At 42.6% G+C, this 20,269-nt stretch overlaps 1 protein-coding gene across 3 annotated transcripts in view; it reads left to right on the top strand.

Annotated features, from left to right (window-relative positions):
- LOC120998076 (glutathione S-transferase 3-like) overlaps positions 1–8,721 on the top strand; it is a 48,232-nt gene extending 39,511 nt beyond the window's left edge. For all 3 annotated transcript variants that reach the window (XM_040428555.1, XM_040428553.1, XM_040428554.1), the window contains exons 5-7: positions 4,255–4,396; positions 5,688–5,813; positions 8,329–8,721. In XM_040428555.1, coding sequence (XP_040284489.1) covers positions 4,255–4,396; positions 5,688–5,813; positions 8,329–8,451 — 391 coding nt within the window. In that variant the 3' untranslated portion in view covers positions 8,452–8,721. The remainder of the gene's footprint in view (positions 1–4,254; positions 4,397–5,687; positions 5,814–8,328) is intronic.
- Positions 8,722–20,269: the final 11,548 nt, after the last annotated feature.

The raw sequence follows: 20,269 nt of genomic DNA, 5'->3' as shown, positions 1-20,269 counted from the left end.
AACAGGTTCGGTGATGAGTGTGTGATTGTTGGGGGTCCCATTGCCGCGGGATTCCCTGACCTATATGAATAGAACGTTGGTCGTGCAAAGTGCCCCTGCTCCTACATTCAGTGTATGTGACTGACGGCATAATTGATTATAACGTATTACAGCATTCTACTATGTTCATCTGCCCCATAGGCTTTGAATGTGTGACCGCCATTCCATTTCTTTCTTGTGATCGGTGGGAGTCCCAGCAGTTGTTCCCCTAGACATCAGACGCCTATGCTATTAATTAAGGGACAGCCCCACAATTGCATATAACAGTTCTTCAATGTGTATTAAAATGTTTTAAGTGTTAAAAAATCTTAATTCTATGCTGAGATTGCTTGAGGTTACAGGACAAAGTCAGTAATGCCATTTTCCTTTCTAATTCCTCCCGCGTGGGGTGGATCCCCATAAGTTCACAATTTAAAGGATAACTGTCAGATTTAGACCAAAATTTCAATTTTCAGATATGTAGTTACTAATAACAGAATATTCGCGAATCAATAACTATTAGACTTACTCCATATTTAATAAGATTCAGCCCTTAGCAACCAGTCTACACAAAACTACAATCTCGCTCTCTTGTTAAAATGGCCGCCGATGCCCTCACCCTGAGACTAAAACAGCCTGCCCTCACTACCCACAATGCATTCAGCTCCTCTCATGAACGAGCTTCTGCACCTCAACCAATCAGAGCTCTCCCCACTTAAACATGCCCCCTCCTCCTTCCATCACATACACTCCGATCTGATGGTATATTCTAACCTGGAGGCGTTCCCATGGTGATGACAGGGCGCTGCCATCCGCGGCACCCGAGGAGTTAATTGCGCGACGGCAGCTCCCTGTCAGAGGTCGGGTGCCTTCTACAATGTTTACATTGGTGGGCAAAGTGACACTGACAGGCTGTTAGAGCATATAGTGACATATATTCTTCTATAACGGCCTGTCAGTGTCCCTTTACTGGGGAGGAGGGGGGACGCACTGCCCACCAATGTAAACATTGTAGAAGGCACCCGACCTCTGACAGGGAGCTGCCGTCCGTGCAATTAACCCCTCGGGTGCCGCGGATGGAAGTGCCCTGTCAGAGGTGCGTCCCCGTCACCATGGGAACGCCTCTAGGTTAGAATATACCATCGGATTTGAGTTTTCATGATCTCACTGAGATTGTGAAAACTCAGATCCGATGGTATATTCTAACCCCCCCAGGCAAGCGTCCCCGTCACCATGGGAACGCCTGGGGGTTAGAATATACCATCGGATCTCGGGCGAGACTCTGCTGTACAGCGCTCTCACTTCTGGGAATGGATGTGAGCGCACGCGCACGTAGCAGGGCAGCCTGCTCGTGCGTCTCCTGTCCTCCAGCGCAGCCAACAGATAGACGGACCTCTCCTAGCAACGCAGTTTTAGGGTAAGGTGAGAATAGGTGCGATGGGGGACAAATTGAATGATTTTAAGGGTTTAGGAAGAATTTATATAAAATTTGAAGATGGCCTTTAAGGTGATACTAATCACCTTTATCAAAATATGGAAAGGAAAAAAAATGACAGTTATACTTTAAAGGGGTTGTCCGGGTTCAGAGCTGAACCCGGACATCCCTCCATTTTCACCCCAGCAGCCCCCCTGACATGAGCATCGGAGCAGTTCATGCTCCGATGCTCTCCTTTGCCCTGCACCAAATCTTGCAGGAAAAAGGCATTTTCAAGAGTTCCAGTGACTAACCGGGCTCTCCATGGGGCTGACAGGAAGCCCGGTGACGTCACCGGCACTGATGGGTGGGATTTAGCTCTGCCCTAGCCAGTAAAACTACTAGGGCACAGCTAAAGCCCACCCCTCAGAGCCGGTGACGTCACTGAACACACTGCCGGGCGGAAGTTACCGCCCGGCAGTGTGTTATTGAAAACAAAAAAGCCTGTGCCCTGCGCGATTTAGCACAGGGCACGGGAGCGCATCGGAGCATGAGATGTTCCGATGCTAGCCTCAGGGGGGCTGTCTGGGTGAAAAAAAGGGGTATGTCCGGGTTCAGCTCTGAACCTGGACAACCCCTTTTAAGGCCTTTCCTGACGTACACTTCCAATGGAAGACTGACATATGTGACTGTATAGGCATAGGTCACTTATAGAACCCCCACTGTAATAAAACTTTTACCCATTCAGTAATTTTTTTTTTTTCACTGTATGTCTTTGCATGGAATAGTGTAGTGGGAAAAAAAACTATGCATATGGTGGATCAGTGGGAGTCATTCTGAATATATTTGGCACAACACACTATACTATTCTGTCTGCTGGCTTGGATCTACACAAAGGAAGAGATTTATTAAAGTAACACTTTCACTAAATTCTTTATTCTCTGACCTGTTTGAAAGGTACCTGTAAACTGTACTGAATGTAATCTTGTGACCAGTGACTGAATTTGTGAGTTATAACCTCCCTTCTGATCCTCAGCTGTGTCATGTGACTAGGCAATTAGACTTTCAACACAGCGTCTTATGTGTGGACAGAAAACCAGTTTCTCTATGTATTTCTATGGGAGCCTCAATGTCAGTCTCATAGAAATGAATGGAGAAGTAACTGACTTCCTGTCCTGTGTCAGTTGGAGAGTCAGAGTGCTGGTCACATGACAGAGCTGAGAATCAGAAGGGAGGGGATAACTCACAAATACAGACACTAGTAAGAAGACTACCTTCACTACAGATTACATCCTGCACCTTTCAGGTCAAAGAATAATTTTTTTTTGTGGGAGTGCTAGTTCAACAGTGGCGTTTCATAGACCGCTCTTGGCCTCATGCACATGACCATATTTACAGGCCGCATGTGATTTGCAATTTTTTTTTGCGAATCGCACATGGACCCATTAATTTCTATAGGGCTGCAGAAAATGCAGACAGCACACGGATGTCATCCGTGCGCCCATTCCACAGATTGTAGAACATGTTCTATTCTTGTCTGTTTTGTGGACAAAAATAGTCATTTCTAAAATGAAGTCGCAGCATACACACTGTGCCGGTATCCATATTTTGGGAATCCGTGGTTTGCAGGCCGCAAAATACATACGGTCGTGTGCACGTTACCTTAATCTTTGCCCCGCTGGTGTGCGATGTGCACCTCTTAATTGTGGCATACCTGGAACCACCCTTGTGCCAGAACTGTAATGCCAGCTAGGAGTTTTTGTAGATTTCGGGTATAATCCATGGGTGGGAGATTTATCAAAACTGGTGTAAAGGAAAACAGATTTATTTGCCCACAGCAACCAATCAGATTCCACCTTTAATTTTTCAGAGCTCCTTTGGAAATTGAAAGGTGGTGGAATCTGGTTTCTATATGCAACTAAGCCAGTTTTCTTTTACACCAATTTTGATAAATCTCTCCCTATTTAAGTAGAAACGTGTTTGTTTTCTGGCTATGCCCAGCCCTGAACTACCCACTAACACCCACACACCCACTTTTTGGAAAACTGTCAACCGAGCCGTAAAATCTCCCCAAAATTAGCAAATTGTTGCACAAGCTTCACATGCGCCAAAATTTGCAACCTTCTGATTGCAGTTTCCTGGCGTAGAGTGATTGTTAAAGGTGGGCAGGAAATGTGAAATACGCGTCATTGGTTCTTCTCTGCAGGTTTTGGACATGTGATCGTATCTCGTGTATTGGAAAATGTTTTCACATATTTGATATTCAGTAACCAAATTCATTAAACATATCTTTATACCAGATACATCATTTCTAAAGTTAATGAGGTCATTTACAAACTTTTTCACGCCAGTTTTTGAAATATAAATCTCACACAACCCCCTTTTTGTGACTTTTTTTTAATGGCTTACTTTGTCGCCTGGGCGTTTTTGCGTCGCATTCTACATATAGAAGTGTTCAGGGTGTGGTGGGAGTGTGCCAAAACCCCAACATATTTACCAACATTCATAATTGGAAACGGGCGTAAATGCTGATGAAAAACCACTCCCAGCCAGGTGCACGGACTGCTGAAAGTGCACCAAAATTAAGGAGAGTGCCTTATTATAAATTAGGCTTATCTTCCGCCCGCAAAACAAGCACAAAAGGGGAAATAAAGGCCGGTGTAAAATGCCTGGCTTTGTAAATAACCCCCAATGTTTTTGTGGTTTAAAGTGCAAAGTTGTGCGTGAGACGTACATCTTGCATTTTAAGTATTTTTAAAAGTACAAACTGTAAAATTTATATATATAATCTCTATCAGTGTTTTCTCTTCATTTCCTTTCAGCATTGACATGTATGTTGATGGAAGCTCTGACCTCTTAACATTGGTCTTATCCTATTTCTTCTTGGACCAACCTGGCAAAGAAAAACAACTAAAACTCATGAGAGACAAAGCAGTGGACAGATACCTTCCTGTGTTCGACAAAGTAAGAAACCTGTTACCTTTCTACCCGATTTATGTGTGGCGCAGTTTTGTTCTAATGCTCGATTTATCATGGAGGAGTTAAAGGGGTATTCTGGTTTCATGAAAATGACGGTCTGAAACTGATGACCTTTTTTGAAGATAGGTAATCTATTTCATGAGACTGGAATTCCCCCTTTAATGTAATATAAAACTAATGGACACGTGTGCCATCCAGATAATGCCATTAGCAATCGCAGATTGGTAGAGTATAGTCGTATACATTAGATTTCATAGTTGAAAATGGAGTTTGTCAAACGTCTGGAATATCAAGTTTATTTTTTTCATGATTTTGACAAACCCTGTAAACCTGCCATGGGATGTTGCACCACTGTGGCCATGCAGTGTTCCTCTGACACTTTCACCGCTATGGATGCAACGGTACTGAGCTGAATATACATGGATTTCAGGGACTGGTGGGAGCGGACAAGAAATTGTTTTCCACTTTTTCAATTATATATTTTTTTACTATGGGGGAAATGTCTGACTAGACCTTAAATAAATCCTACAGTTATTTGCTATGAGTTGTCAGTGCAAACTAAGGCCTCGTTCACATTTCCGTTTTTCACTGACGTGTGCTGTCCAAATGTGCATTTTCTGCAGACCGCACACGTACCCATTGATTTAAGTGTAAAAAAAATCACGGGGACATGCACTGCTTTGATCCATGATGTGGACCGAACACACCCATTGAAGTCTATCCGTGTTGCATCTGTTTTTCACTGAAGGCTAATAGGAGATTCTTTAGAAATTAATTTTCAGCTTAGCAACATCACTGAATTAAGGATGACACACGGAAGGTAAAAACTGACACACGGACCAACCACGGACAGCTTCACGGATGAAACACGTACGCTTTTTTTCACAAATGTGACACTGACACGGAAATGTGAACGAGACCTAAGGGTGCTATTATACTGCCCAATCTTCAGGCAGCGTAAGGGCCTATGGATGATAACACATCCATCGGCGCTCGTTTGCACTGGCCTGATCACACAGGTCGATCAAACTGAATGTGGGAGGAGCCATTGCTACCATTTCCTCCCTCACCTCTGATTACACAGGAAGATGTGCTGCCGATCATCGTACATCTCCTATCCTGATGAAAGATGCCTTGAAGCCGACCAATGATCATCGGCTGATTGGCTGATCGATTATACAAGCCAATTGTCGCAACAGTCTAACAGGGGCTTAAGAAGCCATCTTTTCTGTAAGCTGAAGCAGATGTATCTTAAGAGTGGCATTTTATATTTTAGGCTCTAAAGGATAAGGAATTCTTAGTTGGTAACAAGTTAAGCATGGCAGACATCCATGTGCTGGACACCGTTTTACAAGTGGAAGAATTTCACTGTGATATCCTGCAGAACTTTGCTCATTTGCAGGTAAGGACTGTACAAAGTCAATGGGAATGTTTTCTTGATGTAATAATCTGTAAATGATTAGTATTCTAAGTCATTGAGAAGCATTTCATACAGTTCATGGAACTCCAAGGAGAATTGTAGGACCTTTTTACTTCTCCTGATATGTCTGCTTAAAGGGGTTCTTCACTTTTGCTATATTGGTGACCTTTCCTCAGGCTATTTACTTGAATAAGGTGACAGGTAGAAAGATACTGGTACCAAAAATGGCCCCCCCCGATGGGTGACTAGCACGAAAACAAAAATAGAGACATGGAGGTGTCCACTGTATACATCCCTCGTGACCGATTGCCAGGAGGTACAGGGTCCACCTAGAGATTAATAATTTTATTAATCTCTAGGTGGACCCTGTACCTTTCTACCTGTCACCTTATTAGGGTCAGACAGGAGATTGAGGCTAGGTACGAGGACAGGGAGTCCCCACCATTAGGAGACGTCCCTGGGCATAGGACTAGTTTAGGGCAGCAGTGGCAGGGACATTTTCCCTACCACTCACCCAGTATGCCATATCTGGCTGTGGCCCACCCGGTTGACTATATAGAGGTTTAGTTTTCTCAATAAATTTAGTTATTTTATCATGTACTAGGGTACTGTTGCTGGACTTTTTTCTCTATTTTTACCCGTATTCTTTAATATCGTTATCTTTTCTTGCTGGACTTTTATTTACTTGAATAGGAGGGAGCTATCCCATTGAAGTGAATAGGACGGCGTCACTGTAATTAACACTGCTTGCCACTGCAATGTTGGCAGTGAACAGTATGAGCACTGCGTTCTCTTCAAACAGTCGTGCCCCCTGACGATCTGATATTAATGAATCTTGATGATAATTCATCAATATAGCAAATGAGGAGAACCCTTTTAAGTAAATACTTGCCTTTCTCATGACATAACAAATCTGGAACATATTTTCTTGTAACTCTGTGTTTTGCCATTCCTCTGAAATTACTCCAGTAATTTAGGAATTGAGTGTTAATATTTTCTTGTCAATCTGAGGCCCTTTTCAGACGAGCGAATTCCACGCATTGGACTCACAACGTGAGTATGCAGCAGCTCCCGTCCTGACCTCCCAGCACACAGACAGGATCACATGGCATCATAAATCAATATAATGCTATGTGACCCTTACAGTTCTGGAATATATTGGATAACCCTGACATAATGCTGTCACTGTTATCCAATACATTCCAGAACTGTAAGGGTTACATATCATCATAAATCAATATAATGCTATGCGACCCCGTCAGTGCTGTGAGGTCAGGATAGGAGCTGCCACATACTGGTGCTGTGAGTCTGGAGTGTGGAACTCACTCGTGTGAAAGGTCCCTGACACTGGGAGCACTGATTGCAGGGGCATAAACTCCAACTAGTAACGGTTAGTCAATTTATTCATACATTTCTAGTAGGAATAGCAGAGGAACACAGTTTTAAAAAAAATATGCACCACTATTCTTCTTTTAAGAATACTTCATGGAGGTTTGCCTTTGTATACTTTTACAGGTAAAATAGGATAAGATTTGTCAAACTTTGTTTTTCCACAAAAACAATAATGTAACCCCTTCATGACATCTGCCATGCATGTATTGTGGATGCTGGGTCATTAAAATTGGCTCTCACCATTGCAGTCTACAGAAGAAGCGATCTAATAATTGCAATTACAATGGGGCAACCACATTTGTTTTCGAGTTCCACACCAATAATGTGAAGTAATACTAAAATAATGTTTTAGTAATCTGACATCCCAAGGACTGACGGGGACACCCAGAAAATGATAGAGAAGTCCACATGATTATAACCCTCCCTTACTTCTCACTCTGTGATAGAACTACTTAGTGCTGAATTATCAGCGCAGGTTCTGCACTAATGTCTCTGTGAATGTAGAGTCTTGTATGCAGTATGTTTTATTTCTGTCTGAAAAAAAAACGGATCTCAGATGGAAATGGCTCAAAAAGGTGCCAAATGGGCATAGCTGATACACAGGATCCTGACAGAAGAGCGGAAAAATAACTGATGTGAACTCTCCCTTAGGGCTCATGCTCACAATCGTTGGCTGCAAAACACGGATACTGTCCGTATGCCTTCTGCATTTAACGGCCGGCCCCTAATAGAACAGTCCTATCCTTAATACGGACAAGAATAGGACATGTTCTGTAATTTTGCAGATGGCACAGCATGGACATGTGCTGTCAGCATCTTTTGCTGCCCCATTAAAGTGAACGGATCCACATGCAGATTGGATGCGGATGAAAAATCCGTTCATGTGCATGAGCCCTTACTCCTACTTGCCAGGAGAGCTATTCTAGTAATGTGAGTATATATTGGGGAGGTGCAGTACACACAGTACCCTCATATTTTTCAGGCAGCTCCAGTGGCGCAGCTTTTATTGACTAGGATGTAAAAGTTGATGTACCATTTCTTGTTCATATAGAAGACATAAAACCGAATATTCACTGTATTTTATTTTTTGCATTTTCATATTTAGGCTTTTAAAAAGAGAATGTGTGAAATCCCCACAATAAAGAAGCATTTGCAGCCAGGAAGTCAGAGAAAGCCAAAGGCTGATGCGACCTATGTAGAGACCGTGATGAAACTCGTGTTCAACTAATGTGAAGCCACGCATGAGACATCCATGGCATATCGCTAGGACATACCATCAATGTCAGATGGTCCCACCACCTCTACATCCTGCTCCTATCTCCAGAATGGGGCCCTCTGTTCACTGCTATGAGAGATCTGAAGTCTTGTAGTGGTGAATGGAGGTGGGACCCACACCTATGTGACATTGATGGTATATTTCTAGATTCATTCCCTTTACAAACTCCTACTGTATGAACAACTGCAGTTTGAAGCTTTACATTAAAATTCTATTACAATTGTTGTCATTTTTTCTTTCCTTTACAATTTTATTTTTTATCCTTTTCATCCAGAAGTCAAACAGAAATAAATATTGTGGTTGAAGTACAAGCTGCAATACAGGTTCATACGTGATTACATTGATTTCAAAATCCGTATTAAAAATATATATACTGGTAGATATTATTCCAACATATTAGGCAACACTTATACTGACAGGGAATGTCCCACAAGATTGGCGTATGGCAAATGTGGTGCCAATATTCAAAAAGGGTCCAAAAACAGAGCCTGGAAACTATAGGCCGGTAAGTTTAACATCTGTTGTGGGTAAACTGTTTGAAGGTTTTCTGAGAGATGCTATATTAGAGCATCTCAACGGAAATAAGAAAATAACACCATATCAGCATGGCTTCATGAGGGATCGGTCATGCCAAACTAATTTCATCAGTTTCTATGAGGAGGTAAGTTCTAGACTTGACAGTGGTGAATCAATGGATGTCGTATATCTGGACTTCTCCAAAGCATTTGACACTGTACCGCATAAAAGGTTAGTATATAAAATGAGAATGCTCGGACTGGGAGAAAACGTCTGTAAGTGGGTAAGTAACTGGCTCAATGATAGAAAACAGAGGGTGGTTATTAACGGTACATACTCAGATTGGGTCACTGTCACTAGTGGGGTACCCCAGGGGGTCAGTATTGGGCCCTATTCTCTTCAATCTATTTATTAATGATCTTTTAGAAGGCTTGCATGGTAAAGTATCCATTTTTCGCAGATGACACTAAACCGTGTAAAGTAATTTACACTGAAGAGGACAGTATACTACTACAGAGGGATCTGGATAGACTGGAGGCCTGGGCAGAGAAGTGGCAGATGAGGTTTAACACTGACAAATGTAAGGTTATGCACATGGGAAGGAATAATGCAAGTCACCCGTACATACTAAATGGTAACACTGACATGGAAAAGGACCTAGGAATTTTAATAAACAGCAAACTAAGCTGCAAAAAGCAGTGTCAGGCAGCTACTGCCAAGGCCAATAAGATAATGGGTTGCATCAAAAGGGGCATAGATGCCCGTGATGAGAACATAGTCCTACCACTTTACAAATTGCTAGTCAGACCACAGATGGAGTACTGTGTACAGTTCTGGGCTCCAGTGAACAAGGCAGACATAGCAGATCTAAAGAGGGTCCAGAGGAGGGCAACTAAAGTAATAACTGGAATGGGGCAACTACAGTACCCTGAAAGATTATCAACATTAGGGTTATTCACTTTAGAAAGAAGATGACTGAGGGGAGATCTAATTACTATGTATAAATATATCAGGGGTCAGTATAGAGATCTATCCCGTCATCTATCTATCCCCAGGACTGTGACGAGGGGACATCCTCTGCATCTGGAGGAAAGAAGGTTTGTACACAAACATAGAAAAGGATTCTTTACAGTAAGAGCAGTGAGACTATGGAACTCTCTGCCTGAGGAGGTGGTGATGGTGAGTACAATAAAGGAATTCAAGAGGGGCCTGGATGTATTTCTGGAGTGTAATATTATAGGTTATAGCTACTAGAGAGTTGATCCAGGGAGTTATTCTGATTGGCGTCGGGAAGGAATTTTTTATTCCTCTAAAGTGGGGAAAATTGGCTTCTACCTCAGAGGATTTTTTTTTGCCTTCCTCTGGATCAACTTGCAGAATGACAGGCTGAACTGGATGGACAAATGTCTTTTTTCGGCCTTATGTACTACTATGTTACTTATCAAGCTGTAAACATAAGACATATTAATTTACGGAACCATCTAATGATAAAGAAGCAAACTGTCCATACAGCATACAATAGTAATTAGAGATATTGCCAGCTTCTACATTTCACAGCTCTGTAGGATATTAGGTGTGGGTCCTACCTATGGAACTTGTACCTATGTGTATAACAGGTTATGATCCTTTACTGCACTGATTAGCATGAGGACAGTGTGAGTACAGGTTAAGAACGTTTTCCCTTATCCACAGAATAGGGGATAAATATTAGATTGGTGGGGGTTCTACTTGTTAGACCCCCCTACAAACAAGCACACAAACAGGGACCCTTGCCCTGTTGAGGCCCCCAAACTGAACAGAGTGGTCGATCAGGCATGCACCTGGTCGCTCCATTCATTTCTATGGGATCTGGAGATAGCCGAGCCGAGTGCTCAGTGATCTCTGGAACGACCATAAATATGAATGGAGTGGCCGCGTGCCCGCCTGACCAGCGATCATTTTAGTGGGCTCCATGGGAAACGGGCTCCCCATTCTCTTGATCGGAGGGGTCCCAGTGTGTCGGGTATTTATTTCATATAAGATATGAAATCATAAAAATTATGATTTCATATTTTTATGAAAAATTAAAAATTGAATTGGCGGACATATAAACGCCAGTTCTTTTATTGATGAGATCTAAAGTTAATTTGTGCAGATACTGAAACAGGGTGCAATTAATTATATAAAATATAATTTATTACAAATAAATACATGCAGTAAAAATGGCATCCAAATGAATACAAGGATAATATCAAAATTGACCACAAGATGATGCTCCGCCGTTTATGCCGGGCTCACTTAATTTAGTACACCAAGTACAATATAATGTTATTCAAATTATTATCAAATTGTTACCGATTAATATACTGATTATAAAAATATTATAATGTAACAACAAAAACTATAGAAATGAATCTGTGGAAAATCCCTTATGCTCAATCAAAGAATATGGCAGTAAGAGACATCTTATAAATACGCCCGTTGGCCTAACTACGGATAATAAAATCCGATCAGAGATTCCACTCTGATAGCAATATTACAAGAATTCTAATGATGTGCACGTTCATTAAAATTTCCCATAAAATTATTGTTTTAAACACTATTGACCCACTAATAATGGGGTCTCAACTATATGCCAATTGGAGCGATTTATAATTACTGCAAATGAAATAGATTATACATTACCCCTGGCTTTGGGATAAAGAGCTTTTAGAATGGACCCAGCTTTCCAAGATTTAGATCTGTCCCGTCCTGTGTGAAGTGATGCTGATGAATGAATCTTTGTGAAGTCCTTGTGAAGTTTTTCTTTTTGTGAAGTTTTGAAGTGTTTGAAGAAGTGTCCTGATCTCCCAAAAACTGGATCAGATATCCCAATCCTTATCTATGCCAATCCCCTCTTGGATTAGGGATTACCAATTAGATAAGGTGGGTGTGACGTATGTTAAACATGGGGATGATGTCATCTAATTGACATTCCTAAGAAACTTCTGCCCATCTACCACTTGATGGCACTGTTGTTATCACCTAACAATTTTGAATATTTTAAGAATTAACATATATACAGATTGTTTTATTACTACTTAAACTTTGCCCTTTCACACCTTAAATCAATTAGGAGGGGCTCTTTCTGACACTTTGCTCAGACTGACTGGCGGTATCAGAAGTTTTCCTAATCCCTGAATTTATGGGGCAGATAAGGGTTCTTCTGGTTTGTGTATCTTAACTGTCTCAGCGATTGAGTGATGATGTTTGAAATAACATCAGCTCCTCTAAAATGAACCCTATTTAAGAAATTTCCACTTAAACACATTTTATATCCCCTAGAATATACCCTCTCAGTGAGATACAGACATATAAAGATACATTAATAATATTTGGTTATAATATATCAATATCACATAGTATATATGAATCATTAATAAGTTCAAACGCTAAATAAATGCACACAGGAATATATATCTATATGCGAATATATGAATAGATATCTGTTCCACACCAGATGTGTTTTATGGACGTCTCTTATCAGATCATGGTTTAGCCATGAAACACCCATTGTTCCTCAGACAGACAAGTTTAGAGAAACCCGTGTAGATAAATCCATGTCTCTAAACAATAATAAAAGTATAGTCTTCTCTATATATTCACTTTTAACACATTGAACTCGCTATGAACCCATCTTGGTTTTTTCCAGGTTCATGCTGATCACATGCTGTTAAAGGCAATGATCATCCATATTGAATATAGTATCATCAGATACATTGTACACTTATGAAAATGCACAACAAGTGGTAGGACTAATTTAATAGTTGTCCCCTATACTGTGGCTAGGGGATAACTTCATATAACTAGAATACCCTTTTAAAGTTAAGCAAGGTCTGTGAAATAAAAATATTCTACAAGAGAATAGTTTTTAACCCTGAGGGCAAAGGTGTTGGATTCCTTTGGTTAGGATTTGGGGGATACTATCTCTCCTTGAGGAGAGCGCGCCTTAATCATCATGAGAAGACATACCGTATTTTTCGCCCCATAAGACGCACTTTTTCTCCCCCCAAAATGGGGGGAAAATGCCCCTGCGTCTTATGGGGCCAATGCTTGCAGTTTTACATCGCAAGCTAAGATGTACGAGTGAGCGGGGACTCGAGGAGGAGCTGGGGGCCGGCAATAGCGGCGGGGCGGTGCAGTCAGTGTAGTATAGTCCCGCCCCGGTACACTAATATAAGATGTCTTATTCAATTAATAGTTATTAAACATGCCCCCTCACTCCTAATAGTACCTTACATCCTAACAGCTTCTGTAGAATGCAGGCGGGCGGGTGGCAGCGTAACTCCCTGATGTCACGTGCCTGCGCCGCCTACTTTATGAATGAAGCAGGCGGTGCAGGCAAGTGACGTCAGTGAGGGACGCGCCGGCCGCCCGGCCTGCCTGCCGGCATTGTACAGAAACTGTTAGGATGTAAGGTACTATTAGGAGTTGGGGGGCATGTTTAATAACTATTAATTGAATAAGACATCTTATATTAGTATAGGAGGGGGGGAGATCTGTGGATGACATTTTTATGGGGGACATCTGTGGATGGCACTGTTATGGGCTGGGGGGGGGGGGTCTGTGGATGGCACTGTTATGGGGTGGGGGGGGTCTGTGGATGGCACATATATAACAAACACACAGCACACCTTTTGGTTAAAAATATATTTTTTCTTATTTTCCTCCCCAAAAACCTAGGTGCGTCTTATGTGCCGGTGCTTCTTATAGGGCGAAAAATACAGTATAGGCCATTCATGCTCCTCTGGGAAGAAAGGGATGCAAATGAGCTCTTAACAAGCTTTGCCTCTAATGCCACCAGATGTAAGGCAGCTATCCTATAAGTCAATGTTCAGCTCTTTAAAAAGGGCTTGAGACATGACTCGGATATTAAATAAGCCAGCACCTCATCTGCAGACAGTCCTCTACAAGGTTCAGTAGTTTAATCTCATGTTGCTTCTAGCTGGATAAAACTATGACCTTAGACTTAGTGCCATCTGATTTTCATATTTTTGTTGGAACTGGCCACCATATGGGGTCCTCCTGACTCCCCGATGGCAGATGTTGGAGATGAGGACCAGGGTGTTCAATTTCAACATCCTCCAGGATCCTTTTAATTTTTGGGGGAGAGGTATCTAGAAAAGGGTTACTTCCCTGGTGTGCATTTTTATAGGGGGTTAGGAGAGAGGGCTCTCTATCGCATGAGCATTCAGCTATCAGGCCTTACAGATCTAGTTTATTAACCATTTTAGAAGTCCGTGGTATGTATAAACCACAAGACCAGCGCTATTAGTCAAAGGACCTGCTCTGCTTATTAGATTGGACTTTCTTCTTTCATATCCTTGTATCATATAAGGGCATGTATAATGAATGCATTGTGGCGCAAATGTACATTATGTGATGAGTTTTAGTGCCTTTTTGTATGCTACAGTTTAGTTGGTTTTACAACTACACTATGTGAACCCAGCCCATAGGTTTGAATGCAAAGCATAATAGCTGCTCTGAAAGGTGTGTTGTATTTGGAGTCCATCCATTTAAAATGTATGTGATGAAATTGCATTCTTCAGTGCGCATCCACCCATTTCAGCTGCTGGTATAGTAAGAACTGACCTTGCTTGACACTAATGTGCTTAAGGACCGAAGCTGCATAAAAAGAATGTTAATCTGCTAATCTCAGAATGGAACTGTATGTTTTCTATCTCCACGCAGCAGTGCATTTTTTGCCTGGACCCACCCATTTTATTCATATAACCTTATTTACCCTTCATCTGTTTTTAGCATGTCCCAGAGTATAAAAAGAAGAGCTATCTTCCAGAAGTACTTAAAAGGGTTTTCTGAGATTTTTATACTGATGACCTATCCTCTGGATAGGTCATCAGTATCTGAACGAGGGGGGCTGACACCAGGGACCCCTGCAGATCAGCTGTATGAGAAGACACTGGCGCATGCGTCTTTTTTGCAGCTTAGCTTAGGCCATGTGATGTCCTGTCACGTGGCCTAGACGCAGCTCAGCCATATTGAAGTGAATGGGGCTGTACTGAGATACTGTACCAAGCACAACCACAATCAAATGGACGGTGATGTGCTTGGTGAGCAGATATAAGGCCGCTGCGCTACTGCCTTTTCAAACAGCTGATCAGAGGGGGCCCACCAATTAGTTAAAATATCTCAGACAACCCCTTTAACGCCTCATTCCTCACTGATGTAAAAGACCTGAAAACAGTCAGTAATCAGAATCTGCACTCTAACTACAAGCTGCTGCTGGCTGCAGGACGGATTACAGCATTACATTCATATTGCTCAGATTCTAATTCTAAGCCATTTTGGTAAGCAACATAGAACTACAGTGGGTGACTTGTCCTTATATGAAAAATAATTACTGTTGAATAGCAATTATATCTGTTGTATCATAATGTTTTTAGTTTTTTTTCTTTCTATACCATTTAGTTGCCCTGCCCAGAGCTGGTATATGCCAAGTCATGCTCTGTTTTGCTAAAGTGACACTGGAGATGACAGTAAATGATAAAGTTCTAGTTCCCTTTCGACATCAATAGATAGCTTTAAAAAAAAAAAAAAACACTATCCTTTTTAAGGCCTCATACCACACCGCTAACACTTTATTCAGATGGCCATATTACAACTCTGCTGTTATTTACCAAAAGGAAGGTTTAAGGGTACTTTCACACTAGCGTTTTTCTTTTCCAGCGCTGAGTTCCGTCCTAGGGGCTCAAATCCGGAAAAGAACTGATCAGTTTTATCCTAATGCATTCTGAATGTAGAGTAATCCGTTCAGGATGCATCAGGATGTCTTCAGTTCAGTCTTTTTGACTGATCAGGCTTTTCAGAAAACCGTAGCATGCTGTATTTTTACCTCCGGCCAAAAATCCTGAACACTTTGACTGAACGCCGGATCCGGTCTTTTTCCCATTGACTTGCATTAACGCCGGATCCGGCGCTGTGTGTTCAGTCAAACCGGATCCGGCTTTTGCATGTTAAACCCGAAAAATGTGAAAAAAAAGTTAAAGTCCATAAATGGCGGATCCGTTTTTTCCAATGCATTTTTTCATTGTGATCAAAATCCTGATCAGGATTCAAATGTAATCCGTTTTCACACGTTTTTCCGGATCCGGCGGGCAGTTCCGGTGTCGGAATTGAACGCCGGATTAAAACAACGCTAGTGTGAAAGTAGCCTAACGCACAGAATAAGGCTAGTTTTACACTAGCGTTCAGGAGATCCAGCAGTTAATAGTCAATAGTCCAGACAACATCCATGTAGCTTCTGGCAATGCCGAATCCAGAGAGACCCGGCAAACTGTTTCCTACTGGAACAGCATGCCGGTTCTCCTGAACTCTAGTGTGAAACTAGTCTTAGACGGTGTGAATATGAAATCAGTGAAAGCCAAGTTTCTTTATGAAGGAGACCAATAAGCACTCTTACAAATCACTTTACCACCACAAGCATTAGGACCTATAACTCTGCCCTCCACCATGCCAAATAAACCTAATTCACCTCTCTCATCTCTTCACTGTCCAGTAATCCAAAAGAAATCGGACACTTTTCACTCCCTCTTTAGTCCTAAAGTGCAGGCCTCTATCATTGACCTCTATGCTGAATATCTGGCCACCTACTTCAAAGGGAAAATTGAAAATATCAGGCATGAAATTAGCTCCTATTCTCCAAGCACCATCGATCACCTTCCCTACCACACTGGTTCACTTTCTACATTTGACTTGTCACAGAAGATGTCTCAGGCTCCTCTACTGAACCTATTCTCTTACTCCTCCTCCCGTCTCTCTCCCAGGCTGTCACTACCTAACCAATTGTTTCTACCTCACTTCTGGCATCTTCCCCTCTTCTTTCAAACATTCTGTCATAATCCTGTTACTGAAAAAAAACAACAAAAAAAACATCTCTTGGCCCATCCTGCACAATTAACTACCGACCTGTCTCTAATCTTGCCTTCATTGCTAAACTTCTGGAACGCCTGCTCTACTCTCGCATCATCCACCTTCTCTCTCATTGAACCCTTACAATCTGGTTTCTGCCCTCTACACTCTGCAGAAACGACTCTTATCAAAGTGACAAATTACCTACTGATAGCCAAATGCAACGGTTACTACTCTACTCATTCTTCTGGATCTCTTTGCAGCTTATGACACTGCTCTCCCCTGGTTTTCTTCTTATGTCTCTGGCTGCTCTTTCAGTATGTAATTTACTGGCTCTACTTCTTTTTCTCTTCCTGTTGGGGTTCCTTAGGGTTCAGGTCCTTTCCTTGTTTCTATCAGCAGATTTGGTTTTCAGTACCATCTCTATGCTGATGACACCGAACTGTACATACAGTGACATCATCCCTGCCTGTCTGATATTTCCATCATGTCCGCTAGCTGAATTTTTCAAAAACTGACCTATTAAACTACTTGTGTTTTCTCCATTTACTAACTTGTCTAACCAGATATTTCTGTGTGTGTGTGCCATAATGCCTAAGCTGCACGCCCACGGTCTCGGTGTCATGTTCGACACTTATCTTTTGTTCATGGTCTGTATTTAATTTCTCGCCTGCTCATTACGCCTACTCCTCAGAAATATCTGTAGAATTAACGCTTTACTTGCTGTGGAAACACCAATAAAATTGATTGCTGCCCTGATCCATTCCTGTAACACTGCTAATTGGTCTCCCCCTCACTAAACTCTCCCCTCTCCAATCCATCCTAAAAGTCACAGCCAGGCTCATCTATCTGTTCGACTGCTGCTCCAATGCCTCCACACTGCACCAGTCATTGTACTGATTGCCCATACAGTAAAGGATTCAATTTGAACTTCTCACTCACAAAGCTCTCCACAGTGCTGCACCCCCTATATGTCCAGACTCATCCCTATCTACCTACCCATGCTCTACCATTAGACCAGTGCTTCTCAATTATTTTCTGTCCCCCCCCCCCCCCCCCAGGAAGAAGAAAACATTTTGCGCGACTGTAAATAGTATCATTTGTCTATAAAATTGTTATACGTTCACCTCTGCATAACACTGTATCCTTATTAACGTATAAGAGAATAAAAAAAGAAAGAAATGTGGATCGGACACACACTTATGGGGGGATCTGTGGATGACGGACACTTATGGGGGGGATCTGTGGATGACGGACACTTATGGGGGGGATCTGTGGATGACGGACACTTATGGGGGGATCTGTGGATGACGGACACTTATGGGGGGGATCTGTGGCTGGCACTGTTACTGGGGGATCTGTGGCTGGCACTGTTACTGGGGGATCTGTGGCTGGCACTGTTACAGGGGGATCTGTGGCTGGCACTGTTATATATGTGCCATCCACAGTGCCCCCCCCCAGCCCATAACAGTGCCATCCACAGACCCCCACCCCTTAACTGTGCCATCCACAGATTCCGTGTGCCCGCCGCCGCCGTTTAAAGTTATTAAACATGCCCCCCACACTCCTAATAGTACCGTATATCCGAATTTCTTCTGTATAATGCCGGCAGGCGGGCCGGCGCGTCCCTCAGTGACGTCACTTGTCTGCGCCGCCTGCTTCATTCATAAAGCAGGCGGCGCAGGCACGTGACATCACTGAGGGACGTGCTGGCCGCCCGGCCTGCCGGCATTATACAGAAGAAATTCGCACACCCCAAAGGCCGGCCCTGAACGAGCCCCCCTTTACGGAGCCTGGCGCCCCACTATTTGAGAAGCACTGCATTAGACTAACATCCACTATAATTCGAACCTCTAACGCCCATCTCTACGACTTCTCTTGAGCTGCACCAGTTCTCTGGAATGCCCTAACCCCAAGCAAATAGGTTAATTCCAGACATACGCAGTTTTAGGCACTCTCTAAAAACACCTCCATTCACTCCCCCATTCAACCTCATTCTTCTGAATCTGATCCATCTTCAAACCATATCCACCACATCCAATGCACTTTGTTTGAGCATACCACAAAGGAAGAAGTCTGGTGGTGTCAGAGCCGCCAACCATGGTGGCTAAAGCCCCTTTGAAATTACCCTGTTGCCGAAAAAGGACTCAATTTCTGCCATGCTCCTTTCCGATGTTTGACACGTTGCTCTATCTAGCTAGAAATAACCTTCCGTTAACTCATGATCGTCCAGTTGATTCACGAACTGCTAAAAAATGTTAAGGCATACAGCACACCATCAAGACGCGCTGCTCAATACTGTACACCACCATTCTGATGAGAAGTCAAGTGACTGAGTAAAGACGTAGGGGATATGTAACCGGGAAGTTACAAGTGGTGGTTAAACTTCAAATAGCTGTCCGCCACCTACCTCATTGCTCCGATGCAGAGGCATCCTGGCTTGGAAGCTCCATATACTGAGAGGCACATTGCACATTGTTTTACTCAGATTGCTTTATCCTAGCGAACATTATTACAGAAAATTAAGGGCCTCTTTTGAGTGAATCAAGTCCAACCACAAATAGGGTCCCACAGTCTACAAAGTCACTGTCTCAGATGTCACACAGAACTATAAATAATTTCTTCAGTATTTTGCATCAACATTTGTAAGCCAAAGCCTGAAGTGGGGTCCAAAATACAGAAAAGGTTCAAATCCTCATTATACTTTGTGCCTGTTATGCTAGAACATGTCCATTTCTGGTTGTGAATTAACTGCAAAATGTTGCCCAAAATACTGACCGTGTAAAAGTGGCCACTGGCAAATTTTTCAGAAAATTTACGGTAGAAATCCACAGCTGAATTTAGGATTGGACCGCAGATTTGCACACAAATTAGTGCCATTATAAAACAATGGAGCTCATCTATGATTTTTTTTTTCTGTGTGGAATCTGCCGCAATTCTGTCAGGATTTAAAGGGGTTGTGCAGGCCGTATAGGTGATCTATCGTCAGGATAGGTCATCAATATCTGATCGGCAGGGGTTCCGCACCCGCCACCTCTGCCAATCATCTGTTTGAAGAAGAGGCGGCGTTCCGTGCGAGTGCTGCTTCATGTTCAGTATACTACACGTCGTCTCCTCTGTAGCAGTGAAGTGTAATCACAAGTCCTTGCTACATTCAAGTGAATGGAGCAAGCACTTGTCATTACACTGCATCGCCGAGACTTCTGACATGACAGACAGTGTAATGAACAGGAAGCAGAACTCACATGGAACACCACCTCCTCTTTTCTGATCCAGTGCTTGAAGTGGGCCGGAACGCGGCGGTACTCAGTACCGCCACTTCCAAAAATTGCCCTGGAGAGTACCAGCACCTCTCCGTGCGCCCAGT

This window comes from Bufo bufo, chromosome 4 (genome assembly GCF_905171765.1).
Source record: "Bufo bufo chromosome 4, aBufBuf1.1, whole genome shotgun sequence".
Classification (NCBI taxonomy): Eukaryota; Metazoa; Chordata; class Amphibia; order Anura; family Bufonidae; genus Bufo; species Bufo bufo.
This window is presented reverse-complemented; position numbering and strand designations above follow the sequence as displayed.